Here is an 18,647-nt window from a genome sequence, read left to right on the forward strand (position 1 = left end):
TTTAAAAATCATAAAATATTTTTTTACTAATCTAAACTTATTTTTAAATCTTTTCCAAAAATATCTATCAAAATCGATATTTCCACCAAAATTTCCGTAAAATCAGGACCAAGATATTTCCATCGACGTTAACATTTTAAATTGTGGTTATCACAAAGTAGTGGTCTATTGGATTATTAAGAGATATTGATAGCTACATTATTAATTTAACAAATGTAATGGTCTTATTATTGAATAAATTTTACCTTTAAATCTCTAGAGGGTGTTTGGCCAACCAACTTCGGCTATTATCGTTCACTTCATATTTGAAGCTTCAATCATAATAGTTGGAATAGTTAGTGTTACCAAATATTATAACCTACAATTAACTACCGTATTTTTTTTGTTATAATGTTTACTATTTATACCGTGTTTATTATTTCACACTCACCATCTCTTTTTCTCTTCGTTGCAGTGTTTTCTCTTTCTTACCTAAACTAAATAGTTTATACCATAAACATAAGTTATTATACCATAATAATTACTAACTATAATAATTAAGTTACCGCCCCAAATACTCCTTATTGTTCTATTTATTGCTATCTAAATTATTTATTGTCATTTACATTTAAAATATATTTTGTTATTCGATTGTTTCATTTTTATTAAAAAAAAATAACAATGTTGGCTCATCTAAAAAGACATTCTAATTCATGTTATTATACGATTCTACTTAATGTCCATCTATTTTGATAAAAATCAATTTGAATATGTAACAATGAGTTAAATTTAGCGGTGATTAATATGTACTGATTTTTTTTTTTTAAAATCGAACATTCAAATTCATCCTATCTTATTAGTTGTACTAAAAAACCATTCATTTGTTGTCAATTCAAAAAACAAACGTAGTTACAACGTTACACAAATGTAATTCAACTACTCAAGTAGCATGTGATATTGAAAAAAGCTTATTTATATGAATTTCCAGGAAAAAGAGAAAATCCCATCCTCCATAGCTAGCTAAGCTATGCCTATATGACATATGCTCATATTACATTATATGATATTATGAAGAAGATTTTACACTATTATTATATTGATTGTCTATAATATCAACATCATTTAAGTATGATATGAATTTCATAATAAATTATATGACTAGTTGTAAATGGAAATACGTAAATTGTAATAAAAAATTTAAATAGACAAACAAAATTAAAATGATCATAATTTTCAAATTAGAAGATTGGAATAGACAATTTTATAATCATGAGAAGAATCTAGTATAAGATCTAAAAAATAGAATAATCAATCCTGAAAATGAAATTTAAATTACAGAAAAATTAAATTTGTCAAGCTTATTATATCAATTTTTATCTTAAAAACTTTCATATCATCCAATTGAAATCTAAGGTTGAGTTAAATATTGCAATTTCTACTTTATTCAATGTTCACTTATTTGTCCATTAATTTTAACAAATAGCAACCTAAGAATTTTTATATGCTCACTAATTTTAATAATATCAAGTTTGATTAATGCATAAATTCACTATTGAATAATTGTGCCAAAACTCATAAAATTTTAATACTAATGTCTGCATCTGTTTTATACTTGAATAGAATATATTTCAGGATAAAAATTACAACACTTTTTAAACCAAAAACTACAATTTGTAATAGATCTCTACGTTTGAAATGCACTTTGATGAAATTAAAAGTGTAGATGTAAAATCAATTACTAACAAAAAGAAAAGAAAGAAAAAAAAATAAATTACAAAAAATACTTGTGAACTTCGCCATTTCTTTAAACAATACCTTTATACTTTTAAAAGTTGTAATATTACACTACCTTGAAATAAAAAATTTTCGAATAGAAATCAAAATCTAAAACTGTATGACGAAGACGATCTAATTAAAATGATATGGTGATCTAAATTTTTATCTAAAACACTGTCACACCGTTTTATATCTCAATTTACTTTCAAAATTCTAATAAAACTATATTTTCGATAGTATTTTGAGAATGTTTGTGAATGTTTATGAATAATACTGTAACATTTAAAAGTATTATGAGATATTTAGTTCACAAACTTCATAAGTTAACGTTAGATTACGGACTCAACCTCAATAGTGTCACTTAGTCTTCACTTGTTTCTCTACTTTGCATGTTTCTTGAAGAAATTCATCTCACGACTGTTGTAGATATTATTATTTATTACATGTGAATAATTCGTGTACATACTTTAAACTTTCAAAGTAACCTACAATCCCTTCAACAAGTTTCCGGGAAATTTTCAAAAGAAAATTGCTTCTGGAAAGCATCACCATCGACAAATCGCGGCTGACCAACTTTATTGTACTGTTTGCTTGATATCGCCAGTCAAGCAATCCTTATCTCCACGCGGTGGAGCAAAGCTAGGGATAATTCCTATGGTGAAATCACAATGTGGGGTATCCTCTTCTCTAATCGACTCCACCCGACCCATTTGCTCTGTTTTCACTGTTTTTCCCTCTTCTGTATCAGCCGACGATTTCCAAACGAAACTCGTTAACTTTTTATTATATTTGTGAATAAACCCATCTACAGAAAATAACCCACCATGAAAAGTAATCACCATTGCTTGCTGAAATCGAAAACCCAGGAAGCCTCTCACCTCATGATTCCGACTAAGTCAAAAGGTAAAACCCCATTACTTTTTTGTTTGAGTCTTTTTTGAATACCATTAAAAGATGATAGAATAGAACAAAATAAGAGAATGACAGCTCTAAAATAATTGTCAAATGCCCACCATATTGTTTATATATGGGCAACTCATCCTGTAAAAGCCAACCAACTTTTTTTCTTTTTCTTTTTCCCCATTTTTCATTATTTTCTTCTTAGATTTGTGTTTATATATATAACTCATCTGTAACTGGCAAGAAACCAGACTTGGGTACTGTTAAAGATGAAGTTTGGGAAGGAGTTTTTGTCTCAAATGGTGCCAGAATGGCAAGAAGCATATTTGGATTACAATCATCTGAAAGCAGTTTTGGCTGAAGTAAGCATATCTAAGCAGCCAAAAGCTTCAGATGCATCAGGCAAGCTAAAGAGAAAGGTGTCTTTGTATAGAGCTTTCAGTGGACTTACAGGGCGGAGGCATTCTCCAAGGAAGCAGGATGATGCGATCATTACAAACATAGTTCAGAAGGACTCTGAAGAGATCTATCAGAGTATGTTCTTTATGTCATCAGATAGAGGAGGTGAAAATGAGGTGGTATTCTTTAGGAGACTTGATGATGAGTTCAATAAAGTGGTGAGGTTTTACAAGAAGAAAGTAGGGGAGCTGATGGTGGAGGCAGAGGAATTGAGCACACAGATGGATATTTTGATTGCTTTGAGGATAAAGGTGGAGAAACCAGATGTTGCTTTCGAAGATGCTGATGAACATGTCGATCTAGCAGGAAGTGCAATCTCCTCAACTGTTAATTCCATCAATGGAAGGGCTACAGGTAAGTTAACATTGTTCTTGTGGAATTGAAGACAAAAAGACAAATGTTTGAACTGTTTGGAAAGGAGATCTTTAGTTATAAATGCAATGCTTTTGTGAAGTTATGTAGGGCAAGAAAATTTGATATTGTTTTTTACTGTCTAGATTGTGTTTTTGAAGGACGGTCACGCTTGGAAACAACTCAGGAAGTTGAGATGGTAGACGATGCAACTTCGGTAGATGAAGATATGGAAGCAAAAGAGCCAAAAAGTTACATCGGGAAGGGGAGTAGAGGAACAATTCAAGCCATTCAAGAAAGACCAGCTTCATTAGACTTGTTACCCCACGTACGGATTAATATCTCTCCCGAAACACCAGTATCAACTTTAAAATACATGGTTGCAAGTTCCAAGTCTCCGTTATCATATAATAAGAAGGAGTTGAGGAATTCAGAAGAATTGATGACTCGGGCCTTGATCGAATTCTACCAAAAGCTTCAAGTTCTAAAAGGCTACAGGTAATAGTAATACATGAGTCTTGATATCGTAGTGAGGATTATATTTCTTCATTGTTGAATTTGTTAATATATAAACAGCTTTATTCCTTATGGATCTACAGCTTCTTAAATACATTGGCGGTTTCGAAGATCATGAAGAAGTATGATAAGGTCTCCACAGCTTCCAGTCTATTTACTTGAATAAACGATCATTTTGTTTCAAGTATTACTGAATCTCTGATTTTGTGAATATAGATAGCATCACGTAAAGCGTCAAAGGTCTACTTAGAAATGGTGGACAAATCTCCTCTTGGCAGCACTATAGAGGTCTATTACAATTCCTGAAATTTCATTGTGGTATAGTTAACCAATTCTCACCTGAAAGTCTTTCTCTTCAAAATGTTTCTGTACTGCCACAGGTCACACGGCTCATTGAAAGAGTGGAGGCTGCTTTCATTAAGCACTTTGCAAATGGAAACCGAAGAAGAGGAATGGACATTTTGAGAAGAAAAATCAGAAGGGAAAGACATGGAATTACGTTTTTCTCTGGTAATAAGTCTTGTTAGAGCAAAAGCTGATTTCTTTCAAGTTTGAGAATAATGATTATTTTGTTGCAATGTCTTATACTCTCAAATTTGAAATGAATATCTGCAGGTTTTTTCTTCGGATGTGCTGCTGCACTTGTAGTGGCCATTATTTTAGTTATACACCTAAGAGATATATTTGAGAGCAAAGGGAGCAACCAGTTCATGGATAACATATTTCCTCTATATAGGTAATTTTAGATGGCGACTTTGATGTTTCGAGGCATCATATTTATAAAAAAATCCATTAGTAACTTAAGTATCATTTTTGAATGGAAACAACAACTTTCATTGAGAAAAAAAGTTGAAGAATGAATGAGTTTATCAACAATTTTAATGTTGATAAATCGTTGCCTTTTTAATGTACATATGAGTTGATATTTATGTTTACTTTTTCAGCTTTTTTGGTTTCATCATCTTGCACATGTTGATGTACTCTGCAAATATATACTTTTGGAGGCGTTACCGTATCAATTACACATTTATGTTTGGCTTCAAGCAAGGAACGGAGTTGGGTTACCGAGAGGTCTTTTTTCTTAGTTCAGGTCTTGCTGTGCTCACATTTGCTTGTGTTCTCTCACATTTGGACATGGAGATAGACCTGGAAACAAAAAAATTTGAAGCTCTTACCGAGTCAATTCCGCTAGCTCTACTCACTGTAAGCTCCATCATCCGTTGTGTAGTGCATTTCTCAAACACATCTCTATTCATGCTCTAGCTATTGTATTAAGAGTAATAGCCATATCTAAGCTGGAATCATTTTGCAGGCTGTTCTTCTTATATTATTTTGTCCTTTTGATATCATATTCCGTTCGAGCCGCTTCTTCCTAATTCGTAGTGTATTTCGTTTGGTCTGTGCTCCGTTCTACAAGGTAGTCTTGGGAAGAGAAATTTCACAACTACGTATTTCTATTTTTGAGCAAAAAAAAGTGTATGGCCAGTGCTAATTCAAATTTGCATTTTGTCTTTAGGTTACACTTGAAGACTTTTTCTTGGCAGATCAGCTTACTAGCCAGGTTTGACATTAACCTTCTTTAAGATTTCTGTATGTTTCATTCTCCTGGGAAACTTTATACATCAAGGTTAATATAGTTACAAATTCACATCAGGTGCAAGCCTTCAGAAGTTTAGAATTCTATATTTGCTACTACGGGTGGGGTAACTTTTTACAAAGAACGAATACGTGCTCTGAGAGCAACATTTTTGAAGGTTTCTACTTTGTTGTTGCAATTATTCCATATTGGATTCGTACTCTCCAGGTAATCAGTTGTGGTTTAACATATATTTTTCTCAACTTCTCCGACGTATCAAATCATCAGAACTAAGGTTGCTTAATGGTTGCAGTGCCTTCGGCGCTTGATCGAAGAGAAAGATGTAAGCCATGTGTTTAATGGACTGAAGTACTTCTCAACGGTCATTGCAGTTGCAATGAGAACAGGCAATGATTTGAATATGGGAATGACTTGGAGAACCTTGGCTGCAGTTAGTTCTGCTATTGCGACAATTTCAGGCACGTATTGGGATATAGTATGTGACTGGGGTCTCCTGCGACGAGACTCGAAGAATCCATGGTTGAGAGACAAACTACTGATATCCAACAAGAGTGTATACTTTGCAGCAATTGTAAGAAAACTAGTGTCTTTTTGGACCTATTCTTTGAAAAACAGCCTTCTGCTATTATTTTTAGAAAGCAAGAGTAGCTTGGCATAGGAAACCATGGTGTATCTTAGCTGATAATTATCTGTGGAATCTGGATTGCAGGTACTGAATATCTTGCTACGACTTGCTTGGATGCAATCAGTATTGGGTTTTAGGGAAGCTCCATTCATCCATAGACAAGCCTTAATTTCCGTTGTTGCCGGGTTGGAGATTATTCGACGAGGAATCTGGAATTTCTTCAGGTATGTCCTACGTTCCTTGATCGTCCCAGGAATGGATTTAGAAACATTATCCTGAAAGGTAGTAAAACATGAGAAGAACGAAGTTCTCTGTTTTACTACAACTCTGTAATCAAGTTCAACTAGTTTCTGCATTATAGTAGTTGTCAGTGCCAAAATAAAGGTTCTTACTGGTGATAATTAAAGGATTTATGGATTTTGTGCTCATCAGGTTGGAGAACGAGCACCTAAACAACGTGGGGAAATACAGGGCATTCAACTCTGTACCTCTTCCTTTTGACTATGACGATATGGCAAGATGAGGACTCGCTTATGAAATGAAGTTCCCTGAGATAACGTTTCGACTGATTTTTTTATTCTTACACATGCCTTGTTTCTCTTTATATTTTAGATCTAATGTAGAAAGAGAAATAGGGTTAGTATAGCCTGAGAACATGTAAAAAGGAAAAAAGAGAGGTATAAAGATATGAATTCATTTCATTCAATATACGGGTGTTTATGGGTTGGATTGGATTAAGTTAGTTGAAACACTTTTTAGACCCAACTTAATTATTCGGATCGTAAATTTTTTCAACCCAAATAACCCTTATTAAAAAATGAACTCAACCCAATCCAACCATGAAATATTTGAGTTTGGTTGGTAAGTTAATTGGATCATTTATTTAAAATTTTCTTCTAAAAGGAATCAACGTAAATATGTAATATGAAAATAAATAAGCTAAATACAAAAAGATATAAGACGAGATTTGACCACCTCCTACATATTTAATATTTTTTGCTACAAAAAAAATTCAGAATATCAACCGCATTAGTAATTCCATCAATTATTCGTCGATAAAAAAAATAAGTTAAATTTAATTTATATGGTGAAAAATTTCTTTTTAAAGTGTAAAGAAATTACTTTTAAGAATTATTGAAGAATAAATTATTCAAAAAAAATTGGAATTAAATAAAATTAAAATTAATATATGTATAAATAATTATGTTATAAGTAATAAATAATATATTTTAAAGTTAATAATAAATTCGGGTTGGTTCGGATTGATTTGAGTTATATTAGGTGAATTCATAAACCAACCTAGCCCATAAAATTTTCATTTATTTGAATCAAACTCAAATGAATTAATAACTCAACCCAAACTGCACGAGTTAAATTGGATTGATCGATTTTTTTGAGTCATCGAATTTTTTGAACACTCCTAATTTGATATACGTAGAATAACATCAAATGAACATATAACGGCTTGTCAATTGTCCAAACACATTCATAGAACAAGAACTTATTCCGGCCACCAGATGCCCCATATTTGGATCAGCCAATTGAATTCTATACATTGACTGTACAAAATTAGATAACCTCTCATTCAAATCTCATCTGTTTACAAAGTTGAAAGGTGAACTCTTGACAACAAAAAGTTACCAAAACTCAGTTACACAGAGAAGGAAGAACGAAAACTATTCATCATCGTCATCAACTTTAGGCAAAGAAGCCAAAGAGTTTGAGGGAGAGTTCTCATCTGTCACAGCACCGGTACTCTCATCATCCTGACTCTTAAAGAGAGATGAAAATGACAGAGGATTGTTGGTGGAACTTTCTTTTTGTAGGCCACGAATGGCTGTCATCGCAGCCACAATGCTTCGGTATAAATCCTCACTTTCCTCCCCAAGATCTGAAGGTGTCTGGGCTGTAATAATTTTGGAGTTATCAAGTATAAGGTTTGGGTCAACGCGTAAGGTCGGGGGTGATTCGATGACTTCCGCTTCCAATGGGAAGAGTACCTCAAGGTTTTCCTCACACTGATGAACCAGGCTTGTGAGAAGTTCTGTTGTAAAGAATGGTTGACGTACTACAAGTTGCATGTATGGCAGACGCAACAGTTCACCCGTGCGTTTATCATACTTCTTCAAAATTTTTATCAGCCCTTTAAACCCAAATTTGAAAACAATTCAGTAAAAGTGCTTGTGCCTGAGTTGAACAATTTAGGAGTGATGATGATGATGATGTAGGTGACATGCTATACATTGATCTATTGCTTTACCTCTGAAGTCATTTACCTGCAAAATTTAGGGAGCTATAGTTTTTCAGAAGCACCATTCCTCCATGAATGGCAACAAAGTCCTTACGAATATTCATCATTTCTTCACTGAATTCATTCTCTGACGAAAAAACACCTCCCCTGCTGCTCTTTTCCTTTACACGATCAATTCTTTCCTTTAGCTCCTGTGCCAATTGAACTCGAGTATCATCATTAGAGAGCTAGAACTGCCTGAAACCTTTCTGATTTAGATATGACATATAGCAGAGGACAAATGTAATCAAAAGAAGTAAGTTAAGTGAACAATTTTGAATTATGTAGTATTTTTGGGGTTTAAAAGAACAAATATAATTTCAGACTTAGATAACTTGTTTACTAATCGGTAGAATTTTTCTTCTGGAAATGGTTTTCAAATGTTAAAAACTGATCAGAAAACAGAGTAAACATTGCCCCACTACTCAGATGTTTCTTAAAGCAATTAAAAGACACAAATACAATGATGAGTATTATCTTTCAGTGCACACATTACAGGAAATATTTTCTTTGGATAAGAAACGACACTGTCTGACTAATTTTTACTGGAAGCTGTTTTTTCTCCCAAAAAAGAAAAGAGAGAAATTTAACTCTCATTTTAGTCCTTGAAACTTTGTTCTATTTTAGTCTCTAAATTTTTTAAATGGTTGGTTTTGATCCTTCAACATTCAAGTTTGTTCTATTTTGGTCTCATGATCTTTCAAAATATCTATTCTAGTCTCTAAACTTTTAAACAATCATTTTGGTTCTCGTTACCTTAAATTCACTTTGTCCGATTTTTGTCTTTAACTCGTTTAGTTTGAAATCATTATCGTATTAACATGCTAGTACACATACTCGATATGACAATCATTAATTCGTGAAAATTAAAATAAAAGGACAAAATCTTTTTTTGTTTTTAGAAGTTTAAGGATTAAAATAGACATTTCAATAGACTCAATATAACGTCATTAATTTGTTAAAATTAAAATAAAAGGACCAAGACAACTGTATGTTTTTTTAACGTTCAAGAACTAAAATAGATATTTTACAAGTTATGAGACATTAAGACCAGAATGGAACAAGATTGAAAGCTCATGGAGATATTTTGAATGTTTGGGTATCGAATAGGGTTTAAACCAAAGAAAAAATCTAATTACTTCTCTGTTAATATGAAAAGCCCAAGAATTTCATACTGAAAACAATTTCCAGAAAACCACTCAACCAAAGCCCAAGACAAGAACAACTAAACATCTCATGGTTATCCCAAAAAAAGAAAAAAAAAGTTATAGAAGCATCATTCTACAATCGATTAATCTTTTGTTCCACGAAGCAGAACGACACATTTGGCAAATGCTGCTTTCCCTTCTGCTTGACATTCTCATGCTACATGAGAAAAGGAAAGATCTTAATGTGCAAATGTCGAGTTGAGAAAATAAAATACTAGGTACAGAAGAACAGAAAAAACATCTGAAATAAAATGAACCTTCATCTTATTAATTTTTCAATCATTTTCCAGAAGGGATTTGAAAAACTCGTACAAACTGTAGGATGCCAACAAAACACATCAATACTATTAAAAAAAATGAGGTTACATTTTACCAACATACTCTCTTCATATTAGAATAAATAGTTAAGAAATGCTGATGATGACAAGAGTTGGTTAAAGCACCCCATATATGATAGGTGGAAAAAAATGCACAAGATGCAAAAGAAACAAGATATGCTCCTAGACAAAATTTCAATTTGGTTTGAAGATAACCTTAATAAATGTTGGTACCCTTAACCATTAAATTTAAATTGCCTGGGCAGAATGATAAATCAAGAAAAGATGAGCAGAATCATTCATTTCTGCTCAAAATTGGCAGGCTAGTGTTCAAAAGTCAGAATGATGGCCATGTATTTGAATGTCCAATCTTGAAGCAAAAGACCAATTTCAACAATGTACTCTGTCATGGCTAATCTTTAATCCAGGGAGAGCTGTAGTTGAAGCACATTAATCATACACTCACATTCTACAATCTCAACTAGACTGCAGACATGGATGCCAATCCCTATTGTCACCCAAAACATCAGGACATGATGCACATTCCACCACTTCAGTTAGGTTCCTTGATTTCTCAACACTTTAGGAAGATTGATCTTCCAAATTCTAACCTTTACAAGCATGTATGTTATTTTGGCTCACCATGATTCAGGTCTTCTTTCAAGACATCTTCCTTTTTTCTTGATATATGTAGTTATCTAAATCAGTTTTGTACATACCTTAACTAATTCTCCCGACTTTCTAATCTTACACTGTTTAGCTTTTAATAAAAAAAACCATCATAGGTTGGTCTAGTGGTAAATAGAGGAGCATGACCTGATAAAGGACTAAGAAGTCATGGGTTCAATCCACGATGGTCACTTACCTACGATTTAATAATCCTACGAGTTTCCTGACACTCAAATGTTGTATAGTCAGGTAAGTTGTCTCGTGAGATTAGTTGAAGTACGCATAAGCTGGTCCAAACACTCATGAATACGGAAAAAATAATAATAATAATAATAAAAAGAACTAACTTGTAGAGTTAATGTTTTAGATAGGTGACTGTCAAATCTTCTTGTACTAATCTCACAAGGCACCCTATAACACTTGTTTGTCAAGAAACTTGAGGATCTTAATATCCAAAGTAGGAGCTACCTACACTAATGACCACCAAACCAATCTAGGCTCAGAGACACCTAACTTTTTAAACCTGCCTTTAAGACAACCAACCCTTTATAACATCCAACTTTTCAACCTGCCTTTATGACAACCCTTATCAAAGATCAAAGAAAATCCATCCAGCTTGAATCATACCTACTAACTTAATTTACCTCAAATTGTCATATGACACACAGCTTTAGTTACAAACTTCCTTAACACTCGAGATTATTCAATATCCCACAAGAGAGGTAATAGCACAGTAAACCCAAATTGGAAAAATACAGATTGTGTAAATGTATTCATAAGATCAACAGAGAAATCCAAGAACAGTCGGCAAAACAAAGAATGGGAAGAGTAAAAGAAAAGAAAATAACCTGAAACCGAATAACAAACTCTTCCTCTTTATCAACGTAAAAATCATTCAATTTTTCAAGCTCTTCATTGAGAATCTTAACGAACCAATCTTGAAGGTCAGCCAAAGAAGCAGCAGCAGTCTCACAAGGGGCAGCATCGGTGGGATCGTCAAAGGAAACAGGGGGTTGAAGGGGAGGAAGAAGAAAATTAAGAGAATGGTTGGTGGGTATTGGATAGATGGTAGAAGGGAGATTAGGGTAGTGTTTGAGGAGCTTCTTGAGGGGTTTGTAACAGAGAAATTTGTCCCTCCACTCGGGGAGGGTCTGTTCCAGATGGGTTTTGAATTCCTTCCCAAATTTCATAGCCGGAAGCTCGGAAGATTGGAGTTGAAGATGAGGAGAAATGAGAGAAAAGAAGAGAAGGGAATTGAATTAGGAGTAGTTAAGAGCGAATTAGAGGAGAAATCAGAGGGGAAATCGATGGGGGGAAGATGGAATGAGGAATAATGGAATGTGGATGGAGATGAAAAAGATGAAAGATGGAATAAAATTGTTTGTTGTGCGAACTTCTTTGTCAGAATCCATTTATGTCTTTTGCTATTGTATCTTATGCTTTTATGTTCTTAATCTAATGCTAGTTGGGTTTCCAAATGGATGGAAATTTGCTATGTCAACACTAGGAATGCAACAAAATAATAATAATAAATCGAAAAATCGGAAAATCAAGCCCATCCAAAACTAGTTTCATTTAATTTTTCTTTTAGTAAAAATTATACATATTGGTTTATATTCTAAACCAAAAAAGTATTGGTTCCAATCAGATTTTGATTGAAAAACCAATCAAAATCGAACCAAACCCATGATATATATATTCTTAAAAATAAAGGGTAAAATATCTTTTTGGTCTTTAGATTTTAGGCGTAAATTTATTTGGTCCCTAGGTTTTCAAATGTTACCCAATTGATTCTTAAGTTTTGAGTTTTATTTTAATTTAGTCCCGAAGTTTCAAAATGTTATAATTTTACCCTTGTTATTTGAGTTTTGTTTCAATTTAGTCCTCAAGTTTCAAGATTTTACATTTTTCTAACATCAATTTTTCATTAAATACTCACTTTTAATCACTGACACCAATTTCTATTAATTATTTAGAAATAATTATGAAGTAAAATTTTAAATAATTTTAAAAGTGATAAACAATAGCGAAACTTAATTAATTATAATTCTTTTAATAATTTTTAATTTATCAACATAAATTAATACTAAAGACGGGAAATGAGTATTGAGTGAATAATTGAGTTTAAAAGTGTAAAACTTGAAATATAGAAACCAAATTGAAACAAAACTCAAATGTCAAAGGTAAAATCGAGCATTTTGAAACTTTGAGGACTAAATTGAAACCAAACTCAAAACTTAATGACTAAATAGAAACTAGACCCAAAGCCTAGGGACGAAAAAGGTATTTTTTTTCTCAAAAATTGTAACATTGGATATCTTTTAGTCTTTTAATTATTATGATGCATATATATATTTATTGTTTAAAAAAAGACCAATTATTATGAAGTGTTTATGTGTTTTATTTAGAAAGTGCGAAAAAAAATAAAATGTCTAATTTCAACTTATAAAAAAAAACGAGCATGATTGACTAACTCCTTATCCAATTTCGATTCATTTCAATATAAACAAAAAATGTAATAGATTCAATTCAATTGATAAAAAAAATATAATAAGGAATATATTGGTAATCGCAGGATGCTATCTATCTTGTAAAAAGTCAGATCCTGATAGAGGAAAGAGCATTTCTCGGACAATGAGATCTCTCACTTTCGTAGAACAGTAAGTTGTATGGGTGAATCTAATTTTAATTTTAAATTAGCAAAAGGGTCCAATCCAAAAATAAAATTGGAAATAAGAATTAAATTTTGGAAGAAATAAAGAAAATGTAAAAAAATTGAGAACTGAACTGATAATAAATCGAACCAAATAAAAACCAATTCATTGGTTTTGTTTTTTTATTGAACATTAGTTTAGATCTTTTTTTTTTTTTTTTTTATAAACAGATTGGTTTAGTTTAGTTATTGATTGACCCTAAAACCAATAAAACCAAATCGACTATCACCACTAGTCAAAACACAAAAGTGTTTTAGGGTTATTTGTTTGTTTTTCTTAAATCACCAATCGACCAAAAAACTTAAGCTAATGGGTGAAGGTAAATATGATTATGTATCATCTAACGGTTTTGTTTTTCTTCAAAACTCAATTCTCATCCTTTAATTATTCTAACCAAGTGAAGAAGAAAACGAACGTAGTTTGGTTGACCATTCAGATTCGTTTTCAGATTGACAGATTCACACAAAATATTTAGATTCCGATTTTGAAAACTGTTTTTCAGATTTTGCAATCCAAATAGTGCAAATACTAAAAACATGTTTTCATTGTATTCAAATTTAAAATTTTAAAATTTAAGATTAAAAATGTAAATATTGAAATCAAAGGATCAAATTCAAACAAAACTTAAATGTCAAGGGTAAAATTGTAACATTTTGAAACTTAAAATCTAAATTGAAACCAAACTCAAAACTTAAGGACTAAATGTATAACCTTTTGAAATCTATGAATTAAATAGAAATTAGCCTTCAAAGATCAAAAAGTATTTTCCCTTATATTAAATGAACCACATTCATTTTTTAAATTTAAAATATGTATCACATAAATAATAATTATACAAATTTTTAATGTAAAACATGTTAATAAATAGCTTGAGAATAGTATAACGATGATTAGTTTTATGATTTATGAATATAATATCAAATACATTTTTTAAATTAAAATCTAATTTCTGTCAAATACATATAAACATATGAAATTCAAATGCGTTGTTTTCAAATTTTGATTTTCAAACATTAAAATCTTCATGTTTTATTTCCACAATTTTAAAACTAAAACAAATAAAGCTTTTCATTATTCTTTTTATATTGTAATCTAACTTTTTTTAAAAAAAAAACAAAAAAGAAAAATCAAAGGTCTTAACCAATTTGTATAATTTCAAAATGGTGTCCAAATTTGAAAAATAGTTAGGATATTTTCAAATCTATTAAATAATTTAGAAACAAACAAAGCTTATATTTTTTTAGTTATAAAGTAAATAAATAAATAATAATTCATCTAACCATTAAAGAGATTTTTGACTCATTTTTCCTTTTAATTTTTTTCGATATTTTATTCTTTTACAATTAAAGATGGCTCCATCATTACAACCAAAATTATATTTTCTTGACATGTCTCTCACACTAATCTAGATTGACGTGTGATTAAAATCATTCGACGTTTTTAAATATACTCTTATCAAAATACCTTCATGCATAACTTTAGGGTTGTTTTAAAACAATTTCAATGGTTAAGGATTTAATTGAAAATATTAAACCATCCAACACATAATTGAAACACAACATAAAAGAGTAAATGAACTCAATATTTAGGTAAATTATATGCCTACTTTACAAATTACCAATATGAATATAATTTAAATGAACTCAATATTTAGGTAAAGTATATGACTACTTTACAAATTACCAATATGAATATAGTTCAATTGATATGAAATATATATTCTCGACCAAGGAATCCATTTGATATAAAAGCTTAGAATTATTATTTCAAACCATGCACTAAAATTCAACCTCTTATATACCCATTAAAATAAAAAACTATAAAATGATTAGGAAACCGATTTTCTTAATTTTTTTTTTAAAAAAAATCCAATTAGGGTTTTAAATTTTAAATAATAATTATTGTAAAATTCCAATATATTGCCGGCTCTACTAAACATTTCATAGCGACCGTCGATTTCAAACAAGGTACTTTGATCTAACTTCTGATTACGCTCTATGATTAGGGTTCGGCGGGAGGTTCCCCTGCAATGCCCTAATTTCGGAAATCGCTGTATTTAAATGGCAATGCCTAAGTTCTAGCAGCGTCGTCCTATCGGCGGAAGCGTTTGTCCCTAAATCGGAGAAGCAAGGTACTTTGTATACCTAAATTTTGTCAGTGTTTCGCTATGAGAATGCATCTCTAGTACAAAGCTTTAAGCTTTCTGATCCGCCTATTTCCGTTTTCTTTCTTGTCTCACTTGTAAAGGGTTTAACCATATCCATTTGTTGCATTCTTTTTTGTTTTTTAATTTGGATGGTTGATTTTGTACAGAATCCCTGTCTCTGATATGCTGGAGTTGTTGTCTAAATTCTTTGTTCGCATGGCCATTAAGATTGAGAAGCACAAATTTTGATGTATTCATGTTTGCTTTTGGGTATAGGATTCTTTCTGTCGTGAAATTTGGGGATTTCTACGCCTAAATATTGTATATTTTCTATGTGTATTAGCAAGGACAATGACATATTTTTTGCCATTTAACTTCATAGCACTGGTACTGAGGCTCCTTGATGATTACTGTATTTTTGGTGCCTAATCTCGATGTGCTACAATAAAAGGGATCCGCTTTGCAGCTTAAGCTTCTAAATGTATTCGCTGCCTGTAATGCCCTTACATTCACAAATGGCATTAAATATATCTTCCAATCTTTTTATTGACCTTATGAGTGCCTTTATGATTGATGACCCACCTCCCACGAATGTGTTTTCCAAATGAAGATGCGATAGAGATAACCATCCAATCATGAAGGGGCTTGTGAGAAGGTCATCGGTACACAAATCTCCTTTTTATTTCAACCCGTTTGATGATTTAGTTATCTGTATAATGTTGTGACATCTGGTAGCTTAGAAACTTCTAATTAATTTTTTTAGGTTTGCAGCTCAATGGGTCTTAGGCCATTATTTCTTGCTTCAATCCATGGGCTGTCAAGTTTTCCTCATTGTTGTTGATGATTGATTGTGGGTCATAGTGTACTCTCAGAAAGAAAAATTCATACCCAATTTTTCTTATTACTATTAACACTGTGTCATATAGAGGGTGATTACAAGAAATTTGATATCTTCTGACTGTACGTAAAATTCAGTCTTTCAAAAGTTTATTAGTGTTGTAATTTGTTCTGTTTTTCAATATTCAATGTGGATATGTTTGCTTATGTTTTGGTAATATTTGTTTAGACAGAAGTTTGTAAGTAATTTTGCACGAGTACTGTGGCTCCATCTTATTGAATATCCAAAGCCTAGTATAGTCATGCACACATCAAAGATGGCATCTGCGACTCCACGTTGCAGCTCAAACAATAGCATATTCTGCTTCCTGTAATGCCATCCATTATACTTTCTAAATTATATTAATGCCATCTGCGGGACAAGATCTCAACTATCACAAGTTCCTTTCCACTTGGGGGCATAGTAGTTTATGGGAGGAATTATGACGTAATGGTTTATTTCAATTATGGGAAGGGTTGAACTTTGATTCATTGGATTCTTTTTTATACTTAATTATGAGGCAGAGGAAAGTAGAACCAAAACCAAAAGAAGTCATCAAAAGAAAGCTCTAGTGAGTTGAAGCCATATATTCATTTCCTTTCTTAAAGGATGACTTACCGTTAGGTTGATGTCCACCGAAATTGCCACATGTTTTTAGTTTCCAGCATTAAGAATGGTTGAGGGAGAAATGACCATGTGGCTGTAATTCTTCAACCCATAACAGGCTCAATCGTGGGAAAAAGGAATCATGGAGGATGCCCAAGTTTCATTAGGGGAAATTTTTTTACATCTATTGCCTTATCTTGGTCTCTAAATCCGAACTTTGTTCTTTCTTACTATTTGATATTATGTATACATCATACCAGAATCTGAAGTTGCCTTTGCATTTTGTTTGTTAGATTGTCAGTAACTTGGCTATTTGTTGACATTTTTTTCACAGTTCATCGATGATATTATGAAAACATGGACTGGATTGATGTATAGTATGTATCCACATTGAACCTTTATGTTATGAATGTTGAAATGGTTCAATTTCAGTTGATGTTTTATTTATTAGTATTGGTTTGATATTTAAGAGAAGGCAAGTGCTTTACCTGCTTACTGGGAACCTTTCAAAGTGATGTCAAATGCATGGAGCTTATTGCTGCCATGATTCTGTGGTCCTCTGTATGAATAGCTTATTGACACTTATTTTGGTCCAGAAACGATCACTACATGGTGTTGCCTTAATTTGGTTTTAGAGCAAAACTTAAAAAGGTCCAAAATAAGGTGTTCTTTTCTCATTTTGGTTGGTTTTAAGGCCCTTAATAGTCAGGGGGTATGTATAAGCTCTTAAACTTTGCCCCCGTTGGCTCCCCTTTTAAGGCTGAGTTGAGGCAAGGGTAGCTTGGTTTATTAAACTCCATCTTGTTTCGAACGAGAAAAATACATATTCTTTTTCTCAGTTTTGTTTTGGTATGTAAAAAGAAAGGTATCTTTCTCTACAGCATCAACACAGTGCAAGATAGGTTTGATAAACCAAGATTAACGAAGTCAAAGTTCATAAGTTGAGACAAAACCCACCACAAACCAATGTTCCAAAATATTTATGAAGTCATAGGACATCTCACTGCCTAATTCTAATAGAAAGTTTCATGAGATTAGATTAGACAATGTGATTAATCAATCTGTTCTTTCCTTTTCTAATTGAGGAATTTGTTGGTACCTTTTGGTTGGGCATCAGAAATAATGCATTGCCTTTTTTCCAGCATTTAAATTTAATGCATTATATAGTACTTTGATCAAGTTGAATTTGATGTTTATCTGCACAAAGGAATCTTGAGTTTGCTTTGCATTGATGTGTTTTTGCCTTTTGATCAAAATTCAAATAGAACATGGAGATGGAAAAAGATTGGACAAGGAAAATAGATCTCTTTTGTTCAATCTTGCTAGCACCTAATAGAAATATGCCTCAACCTAGTTGGTAGCTACTCATTACTCATCGGACAATTCTCTCATCTAATCATTATTATTGCTCTTGGACAATTCTCGTATTCAACTTTTACCCCCTCTTTCCTATTAGTTTTCGTCAATGGATGTGAACCTTTTTTACCCTATGCTTAACATATATTAAAAAAATGTTTACGTGCATCTTATATTATACTTATCTTGTTTATCACATTAAATTGTTCCGTCATTGTTTCCTATTCGATATATTTTTTTTTTCTTTTTTAAAATTTAGAA

The 18,647-nt window shown here is 32.0% G+C and overlaps 2 protein-coding genes and 1 long non-coding RNA gene across 6 annotated transcripts; 2 read left to right on the plus strand and 1 right to left on the minus strand.

Moving 5' to 3' along the window:
• Window positions 1–2,318: 2,318 nt before the first annotated feature.
• On the plus strand, window positions 2,319–6,909 carry LOC120080494 (phosphate transporter PHO1 homolog 9-like). Of its 4 annotated transcripts, none has more exons than XM_090314949.1 (14): window positions 2,319–2,658; window positions 2,907–3,468; window positions 3,612–3,963; window positions 4,065–4,113; window positions 4,198–4,269; window positions 4,362–4,491; window positions 4,597–4,717; window positions 4,926–5,184; window positions 5,294–5,398; window positions 5,498–5,542; window positions 5,636–5,785; window positions 5,871–6,149; window positions 6,288–6,427; window positions 6,636–6,909. In XM_090314949.1, exons 2-14 carry the CDS (start codon window positions 2,925–2,927, stop codon window positions 6,724–6,726), a joined length of 2,337 nt encoding a protein of 778 aa, XP_090171075.1. In that variant the 5' UTR covers window positions 2,319–2,658; window positions 2,907–2,924; the 3' UTR covers window positions 6,727–6,909. The 4 variants fall into 4 exon arrangements, with proteins under 4 accessions (XP_090171075.1, XP_090171076.1, XP_038891093.1 ...); XM_090314950.1 differs by having other exon boundaries at window positions 2,476–2,658; window positions 3,627–3,963; XM_039035165.2 differs by lacking the exon at window positions 2,319–2,658 and having other exon boundaries at window positions 2,800–3,468.
• Window positions 6,910–7,653: 744 nt separating this feature from the next.
• SPX4 (SPX domain-containing protein 4) lies at window positions 7,654–12,172 on the minus strand. The gene is made up of 3 exons (XM_039035167.2): window positions 11,536–12,172; window positions 8,480–8,645; window positions 7,654–8,346 (listed from the first exon to the last, which is right to left on the minus strand). The coding sequence occupies exons 1-3, from the start codon at window positions 11,875–11,877 to the stop codon at window positions 7,880–7,882; spliced, it is 975 nt and encodes a 324-aa protein (XP_038891095.1). The 5' UTR covers window positions 11,878–12,172; the 3' UTR covers window positions 7,654–7,879.
• Window positions 12,173–15,345: 3,173 nt separating this feature from the next.
• LOC120080526 (uncharacterized) lies at window positions 15,346–16,591 on the plus strand. The gene is made up of 3 exons (XR_016529980.1): window positions 15,346–15,532; window positions 15,715–16,209; window positions 16,311–16,591. It is a non-coding gene; the product is annotated as an uncharacterized LOC120080526 (long non-coding RNA).
• Window positions 16,592–18,647: the final 2,056 nt, after the last annotated feature.

The sequence above is a fragment of the Benincasa hispida genome, chromosome 6 (genome assembly GCF_027475165.1).
Source record: "Benincasa hispida cultivar pf3 chromosome 6, pf3_genome.v1.1, whole genome shotgun sequence".
Lineage (NCBI taxonomy): Eukaryota > Viridiplantae > Streptophyta > Magnoliopsida > Cucurbitales > Cucurbitaceae > Benincasa > Benincasa hispida.

Coding starts and splice junctions, on each gene's coding strand:
- LOC120080494 (XM_090314949.1), top strand. CDS start 2,925: ATGAAGTTTGGGAAGGAGTTTTTGTCTCAAATGGTGCCAGAATGGCAA. Junction 4,492..4,596: donor TGGAATTACGTTTTTCTCTG/GTAATAAGTCTT, acceptor GAATATCTGCAG/GTTTTTTCTTCGGATGTGCT. Junction 5,185..5,293: donor TTCCGCTAGCTCTACTCACT/GTAAGCTCCATC, acceptor ATCATTTTGCAG/GCTGTTCTTCTTATATTATT.
- SPX4 (XM_039035167.2), bottom strand. CDS start 11,877: ATGAAATTTGGGAAGGAATTCAAAACCCATCTGGAACAGACCCTCCCC. Junction 8,646..11,535: donor AGTTTGTTATTCGGTTTCAG/GTTATTTTCTTT, acceptor CAATTGGCACAG/GAGCTAAAGGAAAGAATTGA. Junction 8,347..8,479: donor TAGCTCCCTAAATTTTGCAG/GTAAATGACTTC, acceptor TTGGGTTTAAAG/GGCTGATAAAAATTTTGAAG.